Raw genomic sequence first — 27,106 nt, 5'->3', positions numbered from 1 at the left:
AATGGGCACACTGATGGGGATCAATCCCCACCAACCGTGCATTGAGCGAATGCTGTACCAATGGGCTACATCCTGCCCCACGAATGTTTAATAATGCCCTGTTATTTCAAGACCACTGAGGGAAACCACAGATTGACCAGTATATATATATTTCAGTCAAATTGGGAACCATGAAAACCGTGGGTACACTAAGGATTGATCCTACTGTCTACCACACATCAGATGCTCGACTACTGATCAACATCATGCTCCTTCAGAGATTAAAATAAGCATGGGACAAAACAAAATCAGAAAAACATTTCTTGGTCTTAAAAAGTAAGTGAGTCCTGCAATCTTTTTTATCAAAGAACAACAAGGACAATTATTGGGTGGCACTTGAATCTTGAATTCTGGAAAAACCCTAAAGTTTTCATCTCTATTCATCTAAAACAGAACATTTCATAACCACATCATTTATAACAAATTGTTTTATTGTTTCCTGCACATGTATTAAGGCAATACGGTGGACAACCAGTCAGAGTTTTGTTTAAACAGTTTGAGAGCTTTCTCCTCGTTTTCAAGATCTTGCTGGTGTCCGCTCAAGGAACTGTCTGCCATGTCAGTGTTTTTCGTTTGTTTAGTTTTAACCTCTGTGTCCACAGTTTTCCGTCTTCCAGGAGACTGGTCCACCTCCATGTCAGAATCAGAATCCTCATCTTCGTGTGATGAGATGTCATCGTCCACATCTTCCACTTCAAACTTCGACCTACGGAAATAACAAAAACAAAACGTGACATAACTAACACCAGCAACATAATAGTTAATTAGAACATGATTTGACCACTTTAAGGTTACGGTCAATACATCTGTTTACTGAATAAGGTAATGTTGGTAAATCTGTTTACTAAAAAGTTAAGGTCAATGAATCTGTTCAAGGTCAATAAACGTGTTATCTGAATAAGGAAGGAAGGAAATGTTTTATTTAATGACGCACTCAGCACATTTTATTTACGGTTATATGGCGTCGGACATATGGTTAAGGACCATACATGTATTGAGAGGGGAAACCGGCTGTCGCCACTTCATGGGCTACTCTTATCGATTAGCAGCATGGGATCTTTTCTATGCAGCATCCCACAGACAGGATAGTACATACCACGGCCTTTATTACACCAGTTGTGGAGCACTGGCTGGAACGAGAAATAGCCCAATAAAGTCCACCAATGGGGATCAATCCCAGACTGACCATGCATCAATAAGGTATGATCAGTAAATCTGTATCCTGATTAGGGTTGAGATCAATAAACCTGTTTGTTGAATAAGATACTATCAATAAATCTGTAACTTGAACAAGATACTGTCAATGAACCTTTTTATTGAATAAGTCTTTTTTTTTCTTTACCAGCAGACTGCTGTCTACATGGATGATAAAGTACCATAGGAAGTACCCACAACTCGCATTGTAACATGGACTGAAATCAATGCCAAATAGAGGGGCCTTCAATTCCAAGTTAAAATTCACCCTAAATCCCCTACAATCATTTGTGACACAGAAGAAACCCAAACTTCGTGTTATAGAGGAAGTAAAATGATTTTGGAGACATATTTTGGTGCCAAATGGTTGAATTAAAGTATACAAATAACTGATTATGTTTTAAAATATCGTAACAAAAAGTAAACTTCTCAAACAGAACAGTAAGACTGACCCTAAACTCTTGTTGTGTATGAGAAGGGACGACACGAATGTTTGACATAGCGATGATAAAGATGGCTGAACATGGGCTGGCGTCGACAACATCTGAAATAAATAAAAACGATAAATAAATGACAAATCAAACTGTGCTGATGGAAGTAACATGAAAGAAAGAAGTGTTTTATTTAATGACACATTCAACACATTTGAACCACAATTATATAGTTACGGACCACAGAGATGAATAGAGAAGAAACCTGCTGCCACCACACAATGGGCTACTTTTCTCTCTTTTTTTTTTATCAGCAGCAAGGGATCTTTTATATGTACTATTTCACAGACAGGATAGTACATACCATGGCTTTAGTTACACTAGCACTGGCTGGAATGAGAAATGGCCCAACCACTTATTAGGCTAGTATCTACATCCTGCCCCAGAACTAACATAAATAAAGCTTGTTAAAAATAAAAACATGACGGTCATTTTAAAAATTTACCATTTAGCGAATTGTTAAAAGTGGCAATTTGTAGAAGAAAAAAACTTCAAAACAAAATTCATTGTAACAATTTTTTTTTTATATAAATTAAAATATCATTGTAAGTTTTATTTATGAACTAATACTTTACCTCTTTGACAAATTTTGTGTTCTGTGGGACACTTTGCAGTGTCCCGTATTCTAGTTTCTTGATTCCGTGCCTGTGGTGTTGCTCTGACAGCAGCAGACTCAGTGGTGTGGAGGGGAGGGACTGTTGCATCTTCAGCTACAAGTAACAAGTGACATTAACAATACAGCACTTCCAATGATCACAATTATTAAGTCCAAATAATTAAAAACACAGCAATTTGAGCTATTGATAGTATCAAGACATATTTGTAAGCACTGGCATAAACAGGATCTTAGATTTGGGGGGGGGGGGAAGAGACCCACTATTTGGGGGGGGGGGGGGGGAACCCATAAGTTGTATATATGATTTTATAAACTTTAATAGTTAAAAAAAAGAAAAAATGTCTGATTGGGGTGGGCCCCACCTCACTGTAAGTTAAATACATTAACACTGTAGCAAGTGTGGTAAACAAATATTTAAGTATGAAGTCACATTAGTTAAGTTCAGTTTATAAACAACAGCAAGTCGAGGAATAACTGGTAGGTACATAGTCATAATCAATAAGTTAATTTTATTAACTAACATATTTGTTGTCAACATCCATAATGTTCGGAATAAAGTTTCTCGTTGACACTAATTGATCATTATGATCTTGTTAGTTTTATTTAAGTTAAAACTAATCAGTCTACATGTTTAAAAGGGCCATTCCATGTTAATGATTTAAGGCAGGACGTTATTGACATTTTTCAAAGATGTCTCTGCCCGCAGAAAAAACCCGATGTGGTTCATAAAGTATTGGACTTTGAAGTTTAATATCAAAAGTAGAAAGACACACTCATAATGGAAACAAAAGAGATGGCCCTCAAAAGAAAACCAAAAACAAATTTATAAGACCATTATTATAAGAGCCATAATAGGCCTGATAAACAAAATCTTTGTTTAGAAACCTCGGTATTTACTTTAATTTCAGAGGATTCATCTTGACTATCCTTTGAATCTAGAGTCAAAAGTTGTTGGTCTCTGTTGAAGAAATGAAACTGTGAGTGTCTCTGCCAGGATAGCTTCCCTTTGTAGGACGTTTTTTGTAGGTGAGGTATAAATATTGCTGCCAGAACCTCACTACTGCACACTTCTGGATGGGAGTACACTGGGGATGGGTTTGATGGTTCAAACACAAACACTAAAAGTGAAAAACAAAGAATATTATTAAAGGTGCAATATCACCTACCATCCTATATTTTTAAAGTTCATTTTTTTAACGACACCACTAGAGCAAATTGATTGATTAATCATCGCTATTGGATGTCAAACATTTGGTACCGTAATTCTGACAAATAGTCTTAAGAGAGGAAACCCGCTACATTTTTCCATTAGTAGCAAGGGATGTTTTATATGCACCATGCCACAGACCTATATTTCTAAAATGCAAAACAGAACACAACTGGCTTTTTTTTTAAACATGTGGGTCTTTTCTATCAACTGGGGCCTAATGTAGCTCCCCGTCCTTGACAGTATAGTGGCTAAGCCATCAGACGTAATGACTCGATTGGCAGATGTACGGTCACAGTACCAAATTCTTTCGCACTAACCACTAACCCACTGTCTTGGATACAGAGATAGCTGAAGTGTGTGCCCAGGAAAGTGTGCTTGAACTGTAATTCGATATAATCACGAATATAACCATAAATGAAATGTAACCCAGGGAAAGAAGCTTGCATGAGATGAGTTATAAAGACTGTTCACCGTTTTCAGTGATACAAGCCCATACCATAATACAAAATGCCACTAGCTGTCAATTTCACTAGAACTGCATTTGCATATGGCCTAGATTGCAGATCATCTCAAGGAAATTGAATAACGATAACTGAACAAAAGTTAATGATCTGTTTTAAATTATTAAATACTAAAAATATATCTCAGAGCATAATTTTAAGTTTAATTATTTATTTAAACATTTATTTCTTTACAGCAAACAGCCCATTAGATCTGTGATCATTTGAGACATTTTGCACACCAACAGCAACTGATCAAACTAAAACCTGTCAATAGAAGTTATCACATGGGATAAGAGTAAATATTACAGCCTCGATTGTACACTTACAGTCTCTATCTGCTGACACTGCAGCCACATAGCTCGACAAGGGGTCAGAGGTCAGCACAGGGATGTCCATAGCAACGCTCCATTGGACTGAAAATCATAAAATGTGTATAACATGCTTAGATTAGACTTGGTTATCCTTTCTTAAAATACCAGTTTTATTATGTTGGAGAGAAGGTACAAAATAAAACTTGTTTTAAATATGGCAGCTACTTATATTATTTATGCTTTAAATATGTTGTTATCAATAATGGAACCATATATGGTTTAGTTACACAAATTTTAATAATGCACATTTTGCTATTTATATGAACTCCATTGAAAATGCACTAGTCAGATTTGTAGTTGTAAAAAGGATATGAGAAGAAATAATAAAGAAATACTTTTAACTGATTTTAGTATAATTGGCAATAAATAACCCCAACATTGTATTGAAGGGTTACAGTTATGTGTTTTATAAGACCCTGCAACATGTAATAGCAATAACAACTGAAAATTGGGTGGTGCATTTTCAGTATATTTATTAAGCTGCAATTCTTCACCCTCCCTATATCATTGTTTGAACACATAAGCTAGCAAGTTTTCAATATCGTAGAATATTAACAGCCTTGATGCAACCCTCAAGTCTTGTGGACATTTGAAATACATAATTCAACTAACTTCATTGAAGAATGTTCTACCCCTGGACTTTGCAACAGCTAACATTGACATTATGTAACAAAAGTTGTAAGCAAGAGCCAACATAAAATAAAAGATTAGTGCATTTATGGAATGAACTCAAACTTTATGCTTAAATATTAAAAACACCCTCAAAATTGCAGTTTTAAATCAACAACAAAAGAAGAATGATACAAAGTCGTCGTCAACATATTCTGTAATTCTTCTTAGTTTAAATATTTTCGATAAGATCTTTCTATAACAAAATTTCACTGACCTGTACAAGACAGTAGGTTCCAGACCGTGAGGTGTGTGGCACTAGTGGACACCAACAGATGGCAGCACGATACACGCCCAAACAGCAGATCTCTGCAACCAGATGGATTATATCATTAGTGATTTAATGTTAAAAACCTATTAATGATTTCAAGTTAAAATTCATACAATGAGTGATTTCATGTTAAAATTCATACCATTAGCGATTTTATGTTAAAAACCATACCATTAGCGATTTCATGTTGAAATGAGTCTTGAGATAATAATTTTCTGGAGGGGAGCCCATCCCACCCCAACTGAAAGGTGAATTAATTATTCTCTACCCCACTCTGAGTTGCTGGCATCATCCAGCATTTATAAATTAATTCAGCTGGAGGCTGGAAATGTCAAAGTATTTTGTACCTGATAGAATCTTTGCAAGCCGCGCTGGAAAGAGAAGTCTTCAAGACGTTAGTGTCAGGGTCCCACAAGGTGATGGTCGTCGTGAACGCGGCAGCAAGCAATGAGCCATCTTCAGAGAAATCCACCGACCCTGACGACAAGTCTCGGTAGAACCCTATCGACTCACACATCCACTTGGTCCGCGACTCTAAGCAAAACAGAAATAAAAACAATTTAAACTAACATTCACCTAATTTGACAATTTTAAAAACAAGTCACGGTTGAACCATATCAACTCACACATCCACTTGGTCCGCGACTCTGGTTATATATTTCTGATCCTTTTGTTTTCTAAATTGCACACACAAATAGTATATTTTTTTTATTTCCAAAATGCTTTTACTTTTATTTTTACGTCAAACCAAACTGAAATTATTTACAAAAAACATTTTTATAAAAAGATGGGACAGACTATAGGTGTAATTAAAGATAAAGATAAAGACATGCTAATTTGCTGCAGTTTACTTTTTATAACATTGTTTGTGTTTTACACTTTTAATGGAACTCACTGTAGATGTCAGTGTCGTCAACCAGAACCCACAGTTTAAACCGGTTGTCGTCTGCACTCGTAACCACCATTGGTGGTAGATCATGGTCACTTCGACGGAACTTCAGGGTGTGGATCTTCTTAGTATGTGGAATATCAACCATGGTGTTCAGACTAAACCTAAAACAATAACTCTTTATTTAATCTGGTACCTTGAGCAAAATTATATTTTTTTCCATTGACAGATTAAAAAAATTCTTGTTAACAAGCAATTTCGTTTTTTAGTACAATTTCTTTTTGTAAATCAGTAAAATTAACAGATTTAAAAAAATAATCTGAGCAATAACTTAATACTGAGTTCATGGCCGTTGGGAGGAAAAATACAGCTTCTCCTACATCTACTTGGTACAAAATATTTCTGGAACCGCTAATTCAGAAAACAAGAAAACAACAGACAATATAAATTCTAAATATTGACTTACTTCTGTAACTTATCGGAGAACTCCCAGAACTTGAGCTGCATCTCGGGCGTCATGACGTTATCGTCCCAGAACTCAAATGTGGCCAGCCAGCGCCCCTCCCGGTCAAATGCCGCACACTGTATCTCTGTGACAACCGTCGGTTTGTTCAGCGTATCCGGGGATATGTAGTTCTGACAAACTATGTCCAACTGAAAATAGTCATTACAAATAAAGGTAAAGGAAGGAAATGGTTTATTCAACGATGCACTCAACACATTTTATTTACTGTTATATGGTGTCAGACATATCGTTAACCTTCTGACTACTGCAGGCAAGATATCACGCCCGACGTCACGCCAGTCGACATACAGTGCATTCCCCAATTCATATTTCCCGCCGTTTTGCACACGACACTCACCGGAAACATTTTTTCTTAACAAGAAACAGTTTAGTTTACAGTATGCTAGCTTTTGTTTGTTGTTTGTCAATGGAAAATAGCTTGGAATTTTGAGTTCAAAGAGTGGTTTTCAGCAAGTATTTTCGCTTGACAACAATGGGGGCACGTCGCAATAATTTTCAGGGATTGATAGCTGATTGTGACAGCTAATTTGATAATAAATAACGAAAATCACCAAATATTGCAATATGAATCATAGTTTGTTGGGTTTTTAAAATTCTGGTCAGAAAACCACTGTTATTGGGAATAATGGACATAAATACTAGACAGCTGGCCACAAATGCCCGTAAGTTAACTTAATTTTTTTTTTTTTTTGCCTAATTTTAATCAATATTAACTGATCTAAAATATCAGAAAAATTATAAAAACCCACAAAAATAATACTTACGATTCATATATGAAGTATATTTTATGTATTTATAAAACATTTAAATGATGTCAGTAAAAATTATAAACTTGTACTCACTCAACCTGGTTTTTGTCAAAAATTAATCAGTAGTCTAAAGGTTAAGGACCATACAGATATGAGAGAGAAAACCCAGTCGCCACTTCATGGGCTACTCTTTTCGATTAGCAGCAAGGGATCTTTTATATGCACCATCCCACAGACAGGATTGCACATACCACGGCCTTTGATGTACCAGTCGTGGTGCACTGGCGGGAGCGAGAAAAAAGCCCAAAGGGCGCACTGATGGAGATCGATCCCAAACCGACCTCGCATCAAGCGAGCACTTTATCACAGGGCTATGTCTCGCCCCCTACAAATAAAAGTATATTTTATATGAACATTCCCACAGACAGGACGTCACATACCACGGCCGTTGACCAATTATGGTGCAATCAGTTGAATGGCTCCACCGAGGTGGCTTGACCCTGCAACGCACGCAACTCAAGTGAGCACTCAACCGACTGAGCTAAATCCTGCCCTATCTATATTCTAGAACACCTGCTGCTGGTTTACACACTTTCAAATCTAGTCTTACATTGTAGAGCTGTGAGTCTGTGTGTAGTGCAAAGAACTGTAGATGTCCTGGCAAGCCGTTGGTGACGAGGGCATTGGACTGGGGATCTCGCAGTAGACCTACAGGTATCGGTTCGTCCAGCCGTCTGTCCAGGTGTCCGTGTGTTAATCCTTGAATCACGTGGCGCAGGCTGAAGTTACTACTTATTATGTGGATCCCTGGAGAAAAAACAAAGACATTACAAAGATGACTATGCAAATTCCCCCAGCCCCTATATCAGGCATGGCGAAAGCAAGAAGAAATTTTGGGGTGGGGAGAGGCTGACTGAGTTGATGGTGCAAAGCAAAGTTTTTAGGGGGCTCGGGGGGTATTCTCTCCCATTTAATTCTGAAAACTAGATTTCCTAAAATGCAATTTTCTGCATTCTACAAATTAAATTTAATCTCTGCCTTAAGATTTATTACCAATATTTTTTATTCAGAATTACTGACCCCCCTGCCCCGCCATGCCTGTATATGCTTGCAGTATTTCTAAAATACTATGTTATATGAAAAAAAGAACGTACTAAATGTTAAAAATTACAAAAGAGACATTATTATTAAAGTTGCTAACCCGAAATTTTTACTTGTGAAAATGAATCTACAAACCTGTAACACATCTGGATAAAGTTACAATAGAATAGACTAGATGTTTAACGACACCCCAGGACAAAGTTACAAGGTAGTGAAACGAGAGTCTGTGATGTTGAAACAGAGAAATACCTTCCAAACTAGACTAGAGCTTAGCTCCATAATAATTGTTACTTTTCAGAGGTATGTGTTTTTTTAGAATTATAAAAATGCATTTCATGGTATCCTTATTACAAACACCGAGATGAACAGAAACACTTCAGATTTACCATTGTCATCATGAGAGGTTGCGTACAGCGTGTTGTCATGGGAACAGGTCACATGGTTGATCGGTGATCCCTGACGTGGGAGAAAGTCTTTGAATTGCGAATTGTACTGCCACTTGACGAGAACGCATTCATAGCCTCCACTCAGAAAATATGAACCTGAAAACAGTTTGATCACAGCTCACTATAATATAATACATGTTAGTTTACCCACCCACCTTTTTTTTTTATCCTTTTACATATCCCTTCCCACCAAATTAAAAACAAAAATTTAGCATTCACTCTGGGGATATTCATATTTTACTGCAATGGAACAAGCTTTTAACAAATTTATGAAATCAGGGCTTGTATACAACTAACTCAGTTTGTATCACTACTGTGGTCGTGAGCCCCCCCCCCCCCCCCCCAATTCACCTCTCTTCCTCCCCATCACCTTTTATATTTGCCTGTTGCCCCACAACATGACTCATAGACCATATGGGTGTCTCCCACCATATAAAATTCTGGCTATGCTACTGATATGCATGATATATCAAGGCATGTATTCTTCAAATATTTACAGATTTATTACATCATGGTTTGTAAATGCTAACATTTTAATTGTACCAGGCCTTGTATATTTTAAAAATAGGCAAAAACAAATAGCCAGTCTCTGATTAGACTAAAGTTCCACAACTGATTCAGCGATGCATTTTCTCTCTTTCTTTTTGTTTTGAAACGCATGGATTGGACAGGAAAGATTGGTAATTTTTGTTTTTTTTATGTCCTACAATTATCTGCCATAGTCCCTCCACATTGTTCTATATAGGCAAGACAACTTTAATGATTTGGACTCCCTAATGACTTCATTTGGACCCATCATGTCCGGGTGCTTCAGATTATATTAAAGTCCAAACCAAATTGTTAAGAACTACGTTAAATTACTCTCCTCTCTTTAATTACCTTTCTATTTTTCCAACATTTCAAAATGTCCAGACAGAAATATTGAGAAAAAAACCCCAACAACATTTCAATGACAGATTCCACATTCTAAATGGTAACCATGTCACCCATATCGACTTCGCTGAAATCTCCTAAGACAAAAAACATGTAGATTGCCACTTTGCTTTTTTATGGAATACTATCCAAGAGGGATGGAAGGATGTGTCGTAATCTAACAATGTCATGACATGTTATGTATAGGCTATAATGACATCATATAAATCACATCACATACTTCAGAGAAATCCACCCCTCTTGAAGAATATTCCAGACAAATGAAATTGCAGACATCACAAAATTACATGCTCAGCAAAGTCAGTTTATGTGACATGGTTATATTCTAGAATGTGGGATCTATGCCAATGCAATGGTCTTTTCATAAATTGTCTGGACAAAATATGGGGGGAATCTAACAGTAATTAAAGGTAGGACAATAATGTTTTGTAGTTGTTAACAATGTGGTTCAGACTTTAGGTGAGACAGCTGTGCAGTATTCTGATACCGCAGTAAATGTGATTTAAAATATACCGTATATATAGATATATATGTTCATGTGAAGGAACACGCTGACCAGAGAACAGCAGTATATATTTTGTGGCCTTATATGTGCCAGTCTACAAATATAAATGGCTGATGCCATCCGTACCAACCTTGAGCTGTGAAACAGATGTCCATGACAGCAAGGGAATGCCAGTGGTGTACAGTTTTCACCAAACGCTTCGCTTCGAGGAAATTATACCTAGCGAAATAATAAACATTATTAATTTTTTTAAAATTACAAAGAAGCTTGTATTGTTTAACGAAACCACTAGAGTACATTGATTTATTAATTATCGGCTATTAGATGTCAACAAATTACAAATAATGACAGGAGATATTTTAAACATGTTGCAGCTAATCAAGATATCCATTTAAGTTTGATTATATTCCACAATGTAGCAGAATTAGAATCACAATCTTCTCATAATAAAAAATATTCTAAAATAACTTTTTTCTTCTAATACATTGTCATGTTAAGATAATTAAGGATGTATTATAGTTATTATCTCAATGCTTATGTACAAAAATTATAGCAAAAGGAATGAATGTTAAGTAGGTTTTGTTTAAGGACACCACTAGAAAAATAAGACTTTTCACATTAAAATGAGTACAACCAATCTCCCTAAGCAAAATAATTTTCTTAAAGTGCTGTGCCAGACCATATACTAAAATTTCAAATTCCACAATTAAATGCTTTCTTAATTCATTGGAATAATATTTTACACCGATATGTAAGTCAATAATTACGAAAATGCCTCATAAAAGTATTAAAACATCACTTCCATAGAACACTGCCGGAAATGACCGAGTAAAATTCTCGGTAAAAACATTTGCCTGTAAATAGCCGTGACGTCACAAAGGGAACGCGCTTCACAGAAACCTACCACGAGAATGACTTTCAGCGCAAGCGAAAGTGGGACCGACAGTGACTGCCAAGCTTGATCATGCGATTCTTCTTTCGATGATGAATAGTGTAGTAATGACGACTGGACTAATATTTGTGCAACACAACAAATAATGCCTTATCAGTTTGAACCTGGAACATCTTCCGACGAACCACCGGCATGACAGATGACGATGAAAATGGTCGTGGAGACAGCTTACCACTAATTTACAAATTTTATTCTTGTTTTGTTCTTTAGCTTTTCGTGCAAATTATTTTGCTGCACTGTATGTTCTAATACTTGTGATGTAGTAGAAAATAACTCTTGAATTCTACGAGTCAAGTGGAACCGATATCGGTAATTTTAAGAAATATACAAAAACGACTTTTAGTCCGTCCCATCCATGAAGATGTTTTTTTTGTGTGAATAATTTCATTTTAGTTTGACGTAAAAAAAAAGAGAAGTAAAAGTGTTTTGGAAATAACAAAACAATACTATTTTTTGTGTGCAGTTGTGAAAACAGTCTGCTCAGAAATAAATAACTTATTTTAATTTTAAAAAATAAACAAAAACGACTTTTAGTCCGTCCCATCCATCTAGGAAGATGTTTTTTTGTGTGAATAATTTCAGTTTAGTTTGACGTAAAAAAAAAAAGTAAAAGTGTTTTGGAAATAACAAAACAATACTATTTTTTTGTGTGCAGTTGTGAAAACAGTCTGCTCAGAAATAAATAACGTATAGCACATTCCATAGTATGAAAAAGGTTTTCTCTGTGGGAAGGTACTAAAGCAAAATTAATTTAATGTATTTATAGTCTGTTTTACAGGGAACGCCTTTTTTCATACTATGGAATTTACAAGTCATTTATTTCTGAACCGATTGTTTTCTAAGATGCATACAAAACTAGCTCTTTTTTTTGTGCTTTTTTACAAAAAAAACCCTACATTTTTGTAGGATGGGACGGACTACGCTATAGATACTTAACTTGTCTGTACTTTATTGTTTTAATGTTCTTAAACTGTAAAGAAAAATCTCACAAATGAACGAGATGCAAATGACAACAAATCGGATCTCGATAATTGCACGAACAGTGCATGAGAAAACAAACTGACCGGAGTTGAAAGCATAACACAATTTGGGACATTGACGATATGCACCCCAAGGTCGTTTCGGTGTGGATGGCGTCGGCTTCTTGTCATTTGTTTTGTGTCGCAGAAACTGTTGGTACGGCATCTTTTTTAAAAGCCATAACACATGGTATTCCCATATCTCGCTTAAGACGACAAGCCAGTTCGGACGAATCGAAACTAAAGTGTCTGCTGTCGCAACGGTTTCCGGCATTTTCTTCCTGTCCAGTATTTCCACGCTGTTTTAATCAAATTCACACACAGCTTTCTCACAGCAACATTACTAAGAAATGCGTGAAAACTAAATTTATCGGCTTTTGTATTGCTACAGCTGCCAAGCACACGCCGTTTAACCATAATAAACACAAAAGAAGCAATGAACAATGGCGCTGACTATCGAAAGGAGTTCCCTTCGTGACGTCACGGATCAAATCTTACGGAAATTCCCGAAACAAATTCAGCTGGTTCTGTTTTTCAGGGGAATATTTTTAAATGGAAAATATACCGGTATATAATTTTTTTACATTTTTTTTTTTTTTTTCTAATCATATTAAATAATATCTTGATTGATATAGCTCAATACATCATACATCTGGAACAGCACTTTAATTAAGTGGGTGTAAAACTGTTTGCCTAAAATTTCATGAACATACAGGAAAAAAACCCAGGCAGTTAAATTGGCAACAGCAGCTGACTAAATAAACCAGCTGTGAAAAAAAAAAAAAAAAAAAAAAAAAAAAGACCATTAAAAATGTTTAAACTAATTATGTATGGTAGTACAAATATTAGATACACATTTAAAATAATAGTGGAAACAATCTCTACACTACAATTCACTACGCAAGGTTCAGAGATCACTATACAATTTTAAAACTTTAAACAGTAGTTGCTAATCAATTTTCAATTGACAAGAAATATTACTAATCTAGATGTTGAAAACAAAAGGTTCCCCGTCTCTATACCATAGCTATATAAAGGTTTACTGTTAAGTATTTCACATCAAATTTGGTATATTTTGCGAATATTATTTTCTGCAAAAAAATTGAAATCAGATAAAAAGCCAAAAAAGCACACCCCGGTAGCACTCACCAAAGAACAATTTTGCCGTCACTGCAACCAGTAGCAATACACAAATCTGTGGGGTGGCAGGCAACACACATAAAGTGTGGAGGCGTACCATGATAGTCGATGTCCTTCATCAAGGAAAAACTGAAAATAAATACACATTATATGCAATATGCACTGAATACAACATTACGCGCAATTTTTTAAATAATAAATTAAAGTTTAGAGTGTCTTTGAATTAAACTACTATTTATTTTGTAAACAGACATATTTATGGTTTGACTTAAAGTAAATCTTAAACAAACAATATTCTGCTTATGGGAACTTGACTCGAACTTAAAAAAAGAAACCACCCTACGTTTTTGTTTTTATTAATATGAGGATCAAAGATGTACATACATAACATTTTATATGAATCCATAGGTGTTAATATAGTAAAAATGTCAATAATGATAATTGAAAAAAAGGTAAAAGCCGACCTCATCCACCTAATTTTTTTTATCATGTTCCTTGAAACACACTATTTTTTGTAGGCCTAAAGATTATCTGCATGCAAACAAAATACTCTGAAGAAATGGCTAAATGTACTTGCTGGTGTTAGACATATTGCTCATTCCAACCAGCAGAAAAACATGTTATGTGTACTTTGACAAACAAGACAGCACATGCACAATGATGTATTAACCATCAGCTATTGGATGTCAAACATTTTTTAATTTTGACATATAATCTTAGAGAGGAAACATGCTACAATTTTTCATTACTATCAAGAGATCTTTTATATGCATCATCCCATAAAGAGGATAGCACACACTACAGCCTTTAGTACACCAGTCATGGTGCACTGGCTGGAAAGAGAAACTGCCCAATGGGCCAACTGACAGGGATCGATCTCACACCGACTGCGCTTCAGGCGAGTGTTTTACAAATACTGGTCGACTGGGATTGGTGTTGCGAGGACCGAACAACTCTGGTAAAATACCTGTTTATATTGCCTTGTTTGGGGACCACATACAGATGTCTGTCCTGCACTGCAGTATAATACTCTGCCTGGAACAAGAAAAATGTATCTTAAATAATACACTTAAAAGTTAAAGTTTGTTTCAAGTCATCATCACATTTTTACACATGAGTCACTTATACTTAGGAAAAAACCTTCTATTTTTTCATTAGTAACAAGGAATCTTTTATAGACCCGATTCCACAGACAGGATAACACATACCACGGTCTTTAATATACCAGTCGTGGTGAACTAGCTAGAACGAGGAATAGCCCAATGGGCCCACTGATGGGGATTGATCCTAAACTGACAGTTCATCAAGCGAGTGCTTTACCACTGTGCTACATCCCACCCCTTTAAATAATACAGAGTAAAAATATGATGCTAACTGTATTAACATCAGTTCAGAAAGACTTTCAAGTCATTCAACATTTTACACAGTCACACGGTTCTCATGTTACAAGCTAAAACCAGGTAAGCTTGACGTGAAATAGATGTCAAAACACAGAAAATACAATTAGTAAAACCTTGCCAACTAATTAAAAACCAATAACAGTGAATTATCCTTTATATCCTTTACATAAATTAATTTTTAAAGATAAGTAAATTAAGAAACTCCCATCACATGATACTCGGGGAGTATGGTAAAAACTCCCATCACATGATACTTGGGGAGTATGGTAAAAACCTCCCATCACATCATACTTGGGGAGTATGGTAAAAACCTCCCATCACATGATACATGGGGTGTATGGTAAAAACCTCCCATCACATGATACATGAGGTGAGTGGTAAAAACTTCAATCACATACTGATATTTGGGTAACAAGATTTTAATACTCTGGGTGCTACAACTATTTAGAAATCTGACCTGACTACCAAACGAAACCATGCGCGCATCATTTTGACAGCAATTGAGTATCGTACGAGTTTCAATCTTTGTAGACAAGTTCTTCAACGTATGCTGAACAAGTGCATAACCTAAAGAAAAAACCCAAAACAAGTTCACACTATAACAATAAAACATTTAAGAAACAAGGTCATACATTTAGTACGTATTTTAAAACAAATTCTATTGTGCTTGAATTCACACTGAAACATTTTTAGTTACACTTAAGGTCTGTTTCCACTTAAAGTGCTGTGCCAGATGTATGATGTATTGAGCTATATCAATCAAAATATTATTTAATATGATTAGAAAATTAAAAAAAACAAATGTTAAAAAATTATATACCGGTATATTTTCCATTTAAAAATATTCCCCTGAAAAACAGAACCAGCTGAATTCGTTTCGGGAATTTCCGATCAGTGACGTCACGAAGGGAACTCCTTTCAATAGTCAGCGCCATTGTTCATTGCTTCTTTTGTGTTTATTATGGTTAAACGGCGTGTTGTTGGCGGCTGTAGCAATACAAAAGCCGATAAATTTAGTCTTCACACATTTCCTAATAATGTTGCTGTGAGAAAGCTGTGTGTGAATTTGATTAAAACAACGTGGAAATACTGGACAGGAAAAAAATGCCGGAGACCGTTGTGACAGCAGACACTTTAATTTCGATTCGTCCAAACTGGCTTGTCAGCTTTAGCGAGATACGGGAATACCATGTGTTATGGCTTTTAAAAAAGATGCTGTACCAACAATTTTTCTGTGACACAAAACAAATGACAACAAGCCGACGCCATCCACACCGAAACGACCTTGGGGTGCATATCGTCAATGTCCCAAACTGCATTATGCTTTCAACTCCGGTCAGTTTGTTTTCTCATGCACGGTTCGTGCAATCATCGAGATCTGATTTGTTGTCGTTTGCATCTCGTTCATTTGTGAGATTTTTCTTTATAGTTCGAGAACATTAAAACAATAAAGTACAGACAAATATTTATCTATAGCCTAGTCCGTCCCATCCTACACAAATGTAGGGTTTTTTTTATATACTACTCAAAAGAATTTAAGGGTAAAAAATGTATAACCAAATAAGTTTCAGAGTGTATTAGATTGATGATGTAAACTACACCAAATTTTTTATTTATTGTTCCATATTTACAAAAAAACACAAATAAACGTCACTGTATACAAGAAAGTCACACGACATGCTGTTAAAGTTGAAGGTTGTCAAACATGGATTTTACACATTAGAACATTCGTTTAATAGTGAGTGAATCCACCCCTGGTGCGAATACACTCGACACATCGTTGCCTCATGCTGTTGATCAGACATCTGAAGAACTCTTGGGGAATGGCCTGCCACTCTGCCATAAGAAGTTGACCCAGATCATGAAGGTTGGCCGGAGGGGCATGGTTATCCCGAACTCTCCTGCCTAATTCGTCCCAGGCGTGCTCTATTGGGGCCAAGTCAGGCGAATATGCTGGCCAATCCATCCTGGCGATACCTTGTTGTCTGAGAAAGTCCGTTACCACCCTGGCGCGGTGGGGTCTGGCATTGTCATCCTGCAGAACTGCCCCGCCGCCAATCTGCTGAAGGCCTGGGAGAACCAACGGCCGGATAATCTCATTCAGATAGCGGATTCCATTCAGATTGCCATCCACCACATAGAGGGGGGGTCCTGTGGTGGATAGAGATGCCGCCCCACACCATGACGCTGCCACCACCGAACCGGTGACGTTGTCTAACGTTAACGTCAGCGAAGCGCTCCCCAGGACGTCTGTAGACATGAACCCGACCGTCGTTGAACTGGAAACTAAACCTGGACTCATCAGTGAACATCACTCGACCCCACTGAACACGTTGCCACCGCAGATGAAGTGTGCACCAGTGATGTCTGGCCGTTCTGTGACGTGGTAGGAGTGGAGGTCGAACAGCCTGGCGACGGCAGCGTAGATTATTGGCTCTCAGACGATTGCGTATGGTTTGATCAGACACTCGAGTTCCAGTCGCAGTCTGCAGATTGTCACGTAATCGGCGTGCAGTGGTTGTGCGTTGACGTAGAGCCATATTGGTGATGTAGCGGTCCTCTCTATTTGTAGTGCTTCGGGGTCTTCCCGAACGTGGACGATTTCAAACAGAATTCATTGCTTGGTACCGTTGCCACAGTCGGCCAACGACACTCTGACTGACACCAAGTCTCAGAGCAACATTTCTTTGCGTATTGCCATCCTGAAGCCAAGCAATAGCCCTTCCTCGATCTTCGATAGTCAGTTGACGTCGTACCATTGTTGAATTTGGAGTGTGCACCGTACACGAACGCAAGCTCCAATTATACGGAAATTCAGCATTGGGAATATGGAATACATGCAAAGCGTGCAAATGAAGCGCTTTGTGAAAAAGCAAGTTATGGGCACTTAGCAGACCTTTTGCTTTCGCCCTAATTTACGTGCAAATGTAAGCATGTTTTCGCCATTAGAACTAGTCGACAGTGTCAATGACAGTGGATTTTAATTCATTTATGGGTTGCTTAGACCCACTTTTGTCAAAATGGAACAATACCATGCGTGACATTATGGTCTAGCTAATATAACTGACATTCAGAAAATAATGTCGAAAATATCGTCTGACCCTTAAATTCTTTTGAGTAGTATAAAAAAAAGAGAAAAAAAAAGAAGCTAATTTTGAATGCATCTTAGAAAACAATCGGTTCAGAAATAAATGACTTGTAAATTCCATAGTATGAAAAAAGGTGTTCCCTGTAAAACAGACTATAAATACATTAAATTAATTTTACTATACCTCCCACAGAGAAAACCTTTTTTCATACTAAGGAATGTGCTATAAGTTATTTATTTCTGAGCAGACTGTTTTCACAACTGCACACAAAAAAATAGTATTATTTTGTTATTTCCACTATAAGTTATTTATTTCTGAGCAGACTGTTTTCACAACTGCACACAAAAAATAGTATTGTTTTGTTATTTCCAAAACACTTTTACTTTTTTTTTTTATGTCAAACTGAAATGAAATTATTCACACAAAAAAAACATCTTCATGGATGGGACGGACTAAAAGTTGTTTTTGTTTATTTCTTAAAATTACCGATATCGGTTCCACTTGACTTGTAGAATTCAAGAGTTATTTTCAACTACATCACAAGTATTAGAACATACAGTGCAGCAAAATAATTTGCACGAAAAGCTAAAGAACAAAACAAGAATAAAATTTGTAAATTAATGATAAGCTGTCTCCACAACCATTTTCATCGTCATCTGTCATGCCGGTGGTTCGTCGGAAGATGTTCCAGGTTCAAACTGATAAGGCATTATTTGATGTGTTGCACAAATATTAGTCCAGTCGTCATTACTACACTATTCATCATCGAAAGAAGAATCGCATGATCAAGCTTGGCAGTCGCTGTCGGTCCCACTTTCGCTTGCGCTGAAAGTCATCTCGTGGTAGGTTTCTGTGAAGCGCGTTCTCTTTGTGATGTCACGGCTATTTACAGGCAAATGTTTTTACCGAGAATTTTACTCTGTCGTTTCCGGCAGTGTTCTACGGAAGTGATGTTTTAATACTTTTATGAGGCATTTTCGTAATTATTGACTTACATATCGGTGTAAAATATTATTGCAATGAATTAAGAAAGCATTTAATTGTGGAATTTGAAATTTTAGTGTATGGTCTGGCACAGCACTTTAAGTATTTTATGCTGCATTTGCTTAGCACATAAAAACTTTCTTTGCTTTATAATGGAGGTACATTGACTAGGTTTCCACTAAAGCAGTGTGTTAAAAAACCACAGCTGCCACGGCAGTGTGAAATAACCCAGTGAAAAACAACAACGTCAGAGCAGTGTGTAATTTTATTATATCACATTTAGTGAAATATCTTAAAATATCAGTGAAATAAAAGTGTTATCAGTCACTCAGTGATGATAACACATTTTAGAGTGAAAATTTCACTATTTCACTCTAAAATGTGTTATCGTCACTGTAGAAAGTGATATCTTCACTGTAAGAAAGCTGGAACTATATTGCTGCTGGCATTTTAAAAACAAAGGTAAATTGCCAAAAGTTATATAATAAATAGAAAATTATATGTTTTTTGTCAGATATGATTTATATCTCATCTCGTGTAGTTTGCAATCATATCACACTCGTCGAACAAGCATGAAATATTCTCTACATAGCAATAAAAGCTTGGTGAAAGTATCCAAGTAAATGTGACGAACCTGATCCCCTGTGTGTGTTGTGGGAAACTTGCTGAATCACGGAAACCGTCACTTTGAGTTTCTTACCAAGCGTGGCTTTCACATGCACCAACCCATACAGCGGCTGGTTGACACAGTATTTCTGAGAAAAAACAACCAGTAAACATAGTCTATGTAATAAAAAGTTTAAAGTTTGTTTTGTTTAACGAAACCACTAGAGCTTATTAATCATTGGTTATTGGATGTCAAACATTTGGTAATTTTGACATAAAATCTTAGAGGAAACCTGCTACATTTTTACATTAATAACAAGGGATCGTTTATATGCACCATCCCACGGCCTTTGATATACCAGTTGTGGTGCACTGGCTGGAATGAGAGATAGCCCAATGGGCCCACCGACGGGGATCGATCCCAGACCGACCATGCATCAAGTTTGCGCTTTATCACTGGGCTGCAGGCCACCCATGTGTAATTAAATAATGTTTGAGAAAATGTTAATTTGTAATTCTTGGTTTAAAGTGTTGACGTTTTTTCCACCGAGTCTACTCGGGACTTCATTCTTACAGCCAGGGATCTTCCCCATGCACTTGGCTATATAGACAGAACAACACCTACCACAACCGTTGATAGAAATCAGTTGTGGTGCCCTCATACTCTTCTACCGAGCTATGGATTAAAGGTTCAACTCTGATGAAAAACTTACCCGCACAATGACTCCATCGGAATAATCCCAAAATATAATCTGCCCATCCAGACCACAAGTGAACAACTGAAAAATAGTTAAAACACAAAACATATATAATATAACAAGCACATGTATACATGTACAGCAATAATACTGGTAATCAAAGACCGCTTACAGCTATAGTCCGTCCCATCATTTTATAAAAATGTTTTTGGTAAATAATTTCAGTTTGGTTTGTTGTAAGAAGAAAAGTGAAAGCGTTTTGGAAATAATTAAATTATACTATTTTTGTGTGCAATTTAAAAAACAATAAGTTCAGAAATAAATAACTTGTAGTAAATTTCACAGTATGAAAAAAGGCATTCCCCGTAGGAGGGATTATAATTAGTGAAATAGAATTATCAGATTAATTAGAATTAAACAGATTTAAATGTCACATCTGTCATAAATCAAGTTGAACCTGTGGAGGTACATCTGACCATGTTAGAATTTTCTAAATTATTATTTAAATGAAATATTTCATGAATTTTATTTAGAAAATTGTAATGTAAAGTTCATGATGTATTCATTGTGATGAACATCCATAGAAGCAACTATAAACCATTTTTCATTGAGTTAAATGCAAATTAAAGTATTTTAATTAAAAAAAGTTTTATTAAAGGGTAAAGAACATGTATTACAAGTACAGTAAAAATACACAATAACTAAGACAGCTAGCTGAGCTAGACAAATATATGTAGCAGAAGCAATTCCACTTGCTTGTCGTTGTTAATAGTAATACCTGCAGTTTGCATACTGGATTGATGGCAAGCCCAGTCACTCTGTCCGTATGTCCATTCTTCAGTTCTCGAATACATTCCCCACTGTCGGTGCTCACCACCTTGACATTGTAACCAGCACAGCAGAACAATAACCTACAAAACAATTCAACTTTTAACTTCAGACATTCATGATGGTACATGTATAAAACGGCTTTACCATCCCACAGACAAATTAACTCTTCATACTTAAGTGTATCAATGACAAAAGAACAAACTTGACATGCTGAGATACAAGACAAGAAATAGATTGTTTAGGATAGGTTTGAATCAAAAAAAAGAAGAAAGAAATGTTTTATTTAACGACGCACTCAACACATTTTATTTACGGTTATATGGCATCAGACATATGGTTAAGGACCACACACATTTTGAGAGGAAACCCGCTGTCGCCACTACATGGCTACTCTTTCCGATTAGCAGCAAGGGATCTTTTATTTGCACTTCCCACAGGCAGGATAGCACAAACCATGGCCTTTGTTGAACCAGTTATGGATCACTGGTCTGTGCAAGTGGTTTACACCTACCCATTGAGCCTTGCGGAGCACTCACTCAGGGTTTGGCGTCGGTATCTGGATTAAAAATCCCATGCCTCGACTGGGATCCGAACCCAGTACCTACCAGCCTGTAGACCGATGGCCTAACCACGCCGCCACTGAGGCCGGTTAGGTTTGAATCATACCATGTCTAAGGATTCATACATGTATACATGCAAGCGAAAAACAAGGATTTGACACAACCCAACCGTTTGTTTTTATTCCCATTCTGCTGTTGAGTGTATGAAGTTGTGTTTTTTTATTATTCATAACAGTCACCAACATGATTAAAGTTTCAGAATTCCACACTTTTTGAAAGGCATTTTCCATCACTTATTTTAAAATTTTGAAATATTTTTTATACACTATCAACATAATGTAATGATATCTGAATGCAAATTGCTGATGTCATATTGTGTTATTTTAAATGGTAAAATTAATTAACATTACAATAAGGTCTTTAGACCCATATTCAATTCCATAACTTGATTTTTTTTTTTTTTTTAATTTAAAGTTCCATGACACACACAAATCCTTCAAGTTACAGGTTATCTAAGAAGAAAAATCAAAATCAAGATTTAATTGTATGTGGCATGAAACTAAGGAAATTTTATATTTTAGACAATTGTAAAAATGCTTCACAACTGAATTTTGAAAGGGCTAGCTCTGCCACTCACCAAATTCACCAACTGTAAATTTTAGAAACAATTGGCAATTTTTTTTTTAATTTGGTCAAATTTTTTTATATAGGCCTAATACTTGGTATTTTGTTGAAAAATAACTGTGGTTTTCATTTTTAAAGATAATTTGGCAAAAAAATAATTCTCACCCAAAAATAGCTCTGCTTCTGGTTGCTGTAAACTTCCCTATATTGGTTGTAAATAGTGTGGGGCAAGAAGACGACTAAATAGGCAGAAAACTTTAGTCCATGTCAGAACTATCAATTGTTTGATATCCAACAAATAATTATTAAAAAATCAATGTTCTAGTGATGTTGTTAAACAATACAAAATTTAGTTTAGCACAGCATAGCACGCCCTATCGGAAAATGGGATTCCGAATAAAGCATTTGTCTAACCTAACGACTGTTTTTGATGTTTTGTTGCTCATGCTTTCATGCATATAGTGAAATAAAAATTTCCCACTTAAGTTATTAATTTCCAGTAGGAAACATGTACCAGTTTTGATGCAGTGACGTACATACACAAAGGGAAGGAACTCGCAGTTACCATGGGTGTTATGATTGTTTAGTATGGAGGCCCGTTATGGACAAAATGTTAATAAATGTTACCTTATTATTGAGCGTGAACATCAAGCAAGTCCTGGTGTGAATATCACCAGAATTCGTCTTTTTACTGTCCTGTTATCATGGTTAAAGGTACCTAAAACCAGTAACTTAAAAATATTTGTTACAAATAATCTGAACACAAATCCTGGATTGCAAGATATTTAAACCCCAGGAACAAATCATAAACTTCAATATACAGAACAGTAACACTTTAGAAATTTGCTGAGTATATTCTGCATGCAGCAGGGCACAATATTTCACGCGAACCGCCATTCTGTTCGTGTGTCAGTTACGCAAAATTAAATTTACGCGAACCGCAAACTGGTTACGTCATGACCTGTAAACGTTCAGAAATTAAAACTTGCAAACTTCACGATTACAGGACGTTTATTCACACAGACATACTACTAGTATTTCGACAAATGTTTTAGGCTGAATTTTAGATACTTGATGTGCAGCAAATCAGTAAACAACGTTATATTTCAACAGTTGTAACTTGCTCAGACTGCTGGGGACGGCTAAATTATCTGCTGCTATTTTATCTCTAAAGGAATATATGTAGACATAATATTGGATTTTACATGTATGTTAAAAACAGTTTTAACATAAACAGGAATCCAAAAGTGTCACAAAAATTGAAAAATACTAACATCGCATGAGCTTTAAAAAAAAACACATTTGGAACATCACTGTAGTATAGAATGAATGAATGAATGAATGTTTAACGACACCCCAGCATGAAAAATACATCGGCTATTGGGTGTCAAACTATGGTAATGCAAACAAATAAAGTGATGATCAACATCAATATAAAAATTCAAGATTTAAACAAAAACACAAATATTACAGATAGATACTGACTTAACTCAAAACTTCAATTTTGTGCTGTATTGGCCATTCTCAAAGAGAATGTTACACCCCTGCACCACGGTGAGGTTACAGCACGCGCAGGGTCTGTAGTATAGAAGTACCATCAATAAAGTGAAAGTAGCATAGCCACCGCAAAACGCAAAAAGGAATCCCTCCAAATGATTATGTATATATTTCAAAGGCGTAGTGCCCATTACGCACAGTACGCATGTGTGTAATGCAAAAACAAAATCCGGGAATAGATCGAGGCTGTCTGTAATTGTTCTATAAAATATCCTCTTAAAATTGACTTGAAAAAAAGATTACAAAAAAAAAAAAGCCTCCGAAAAGGCTCAGATTGCATCTACAGGCGTCCTGAGTTTCAAACTTTTCACAGGTGGAGCCCCCCAAATATCCCCGCTTAGGGATATTATTATCAGTACCCCTTATTATTTATATTTGTGTTCAGTTTATAATTTTTATAAATAATATGTTTAAAGTAACAAATATGTTGATGCTCTCGCTCATTCTGTAAGTGATTCAGTCAACCAACAATGTGTGATGTTACAGAGTTGTGTTAATATTATGTGGCCTTTATGTGCCTCCATACAAGCTGTAACACGTCATTAAAAAAAAAATTGGCTGGTCAGCTGACAAACCCAATAGCAGACGACCGGTCTGAGACATGTGGAAAATCTGAGAGTGAATTGGAAGGAAATAATAATAAACACTTTTGCAATAGTGGGGATTTCAAGGTATGTGAAAATGGCGCATGATTTATATTTGATTTTCAGCTTACAAGAGAGCGGAACATTTCAGACCAATTTGTTCGCATATGTTAAAAACATACTTCCTTCTGTCTGTTTGCATATGTCAACAAACGCTAGATGGCGCTTCCAAATGTTTATTTCAAAAATAGCCGAGCCTACTATAACATTAATTGGCAAAATAACCAAAACTTTGTCAAAAAGTTAATTAATAGAAAAAGGGATGATAGCATTTAAATTTTAAATATTCTTGATATATTGAAGGATTAAAAGATTATTTGTAATTAATCCTATATTAGGACCACCTCCATACACATAATCATACATGCATGCATGGATGATGGAGAAAATTGTGCGAGTGGTCTAAACAGTGGCAAGCAATGGTTTGTGGACAATAAAACGGAATTGGGGCGAGTTGACCAAATATTGGGGCAACCTGGTAACTTTTGGGGGAGAACTGACTAAACAGTTTGGGGTGAATTGGTTTTGGGGGGAGTTGACCAGCATTCGCACGAAAACAACAGTAACCATAATCTTGCATTTTGTTTGAGTTCTGTGATCATAAGTTATAATTAGACACCTGTTTTACATTAAAATGAAGATTACAACTAACTTTGAATCATGAGAAAATAGTGGTTTAACATCAACGATATTTGTTCCAGCTCTAAGGCAAACAACTGGGTTATCGTCTTCTGTAGATTGCACGTGTTCCATGGCTGCGGCCATGTTGTTGTCTTTGCCTAAAATTAACCAACACCAATTGTTATTGGCTAACATGTTTCCATGTAACCAATCAACTGCGGTGTTATCTGAGAAAAGATATTTACACTTCCGGTTTTGTGACGGCAATAGGTCTGAAGGTGGACAACAGATTATTTTTAGATTCTAAAGTTTTTTCATAATTTAAATCATGGTGAAGTTTAGTCCAGGAACACGGCAGAGAATTGCATCATTAACTAATATTACTCGATTTATTTTCCATTGGGGATTTATTCCTGTTGTTCTCTATCTGGGTACGTTGTTTAAGCCGTAATTCTTTCTTTTTTATTTCCTCCAATGCTCCATTCAATTTATGAACCTTCCAATCTTAATCATAATAAGATCTTGGCTAGCCACTCCTACTCAGTCGGTATATCAGACCAAAGTGATTGTTTGTCTATAGGGCCATCCAGAGAATCCTTCATTTGATCAATCAAAACACTGCTCACCTAAAAAAAAAAAAGTTACTAACGTGGATTCTAGCAGCCACTTTCTAGCAAACAATTACGCAGGCAGACAATTTCAGCTGACATGCATGGCGACGTTCTAAACACCGGACTCATACGCCTTTCAAACAGTGGCTGCTAGAGTCCGATCAGTAAAGTCAGACTTTTTTCCTTTAATTCAAAGTGAAGATTGTTTCAAAGTAAGTATTTCTTGGTCTCAGTGAGCTCGAAATAGATCACAATATACGATTAGGGTGTGGAAATGTGATGGTAATCGTTATTTTGACCGCAATTTCGTTCCGAGCAAAATTCCTCAGAACCGTTGTCCAGAAGTTGCTAATGGCAGAATGCCTAGACAAAATAAACCTCGCTGTTTGTGCTTGCATTTGAGGTTTATCTTGGTGAACTAATCCCAATAGTATCTGGTACAATAAAGGTCCAGGGCAGAAAGTTTAACTTAGAATAGGGACCTCGGACACTTTTTAAATATGACAAGAATGATATTGATTGTTTGTTATACTGAAGAAATACCTTTAAAAGAATTTTTTTAAATATATAATAATTCAATTAGCCCTGACCCCCACAATTAAAATTTTGTAATCAGGGTAGGTAACTCCGTTTTGCAAACAAAAATAAAAACCCAAAAAGTTTGGCACTCAAAATTTTAGGAATGTATTCATTATTTTCAAATAAAATACCTTCAATACCATTAATATAATCAGTATAATCGACTAATTGGTCATTATAATACCCATCCACCCCCAAAAAGGGTTTAACATAAGAAAATGGCCATTTTTGTTGCATAAGCATATATCATACAACATGTGGAATGTAATAAAACTCATTTGTGCATTACAAATGAACATTACCATCATCGTCATGTGCTACATGTAGCAGTCGGTAACTCCTCATTCTTACCCGCATTATCACAGCATTCAATTGTACAGAGTAAAGAGCATCAATCGGCCATGGAAAAAGTGATATACAGGTCAATGGTCAATATGTAAGAGGACACGATGTGTACCATTAATGTTGTATCTCTGTCAAAATGTCAACTTGTGTGTGTGTTATATGAGAGATAGAGAGAAGAGAGAAATGAGACAAAGACAGTGAGAGAGGAGGGAGAGGAAAAGGACAGAGCAAGAGAGATAACAGATGTATGTTAGGTTTTGGGAAATTGAGTTTCGTTATAATTACAAAATTTGAAATAATTAGAGAATGCTTCATTGTTGGTTGTATGGCTTA

At 36.1% G+C, this 27,106-nt stretch overlaps 1 protein-coding gene across 1 annotated transcript; it reads right to left on the bottom strand.

The window, feature by feature from the left end:
* Positions 1–452: 452 nt before the first annotated feature.
* LOC121381300 (WD repeat-containing protein 75-like) lies at positions 453–25,414 on the bottom strand. Its single transcript, XM_041510552.1, has 19 exons — positions 25,270–25,414; positions 21,180–21,312; positions 20,417–20,482; positions 19,732–19,852; positions 15,482–15,591; positions 14,592–14,659; positions 13,634–13,753; positions 10,644–10,732; positions 9,016–9,171; positions 8,139–8,335; positions 6,720–6,907; positions 6,260–6,417; positions 5,712–5,898; positions 5,311–5,402; positions 4,380–4,466; positions 3,238–3,458; positions 2,300–2,434; positions 1,686–1,777; positions 453–745 (listed from the first exon to the last, which is right to left on the bottom strand). The coding sequence occupies exons 1-19, from the start codon at positions 25,380–25,382 to the stop codon at positions 490–492; spliced, it is 2,589 nt and encodes an 862-aa protein (XP_041366486.1). The 5' UTR covers positions 25,383–25,414; the 3' UTR covers positions 453–489.
* Between the last annotated feature and the right edge of the window lie 1,692 nt (positions 25,415–27,106).

The sequence above is a fragment of the Gigantopelta aegis genome, chromosome 9 (genome assembly GCF_016097555.1).
Source record: "Gigantopelta aegis isolate Gae_Host chromosome 9, Gae_host_genome, whole genome shotgun sequence".
In the NCBI taxonomy this organism is placed as follows: domain Eukaryota; kingdom Metazoa; phylum Mollusca; class Gastropoda; order Neomphalida; family Peltospiridae; genus Gigantopelta; species Gigantopelta aegis.
Note: the sequence above shows the minus strand (reverse complement) of the source record. Positions and strands in the feature narration are given on the sequence as shown.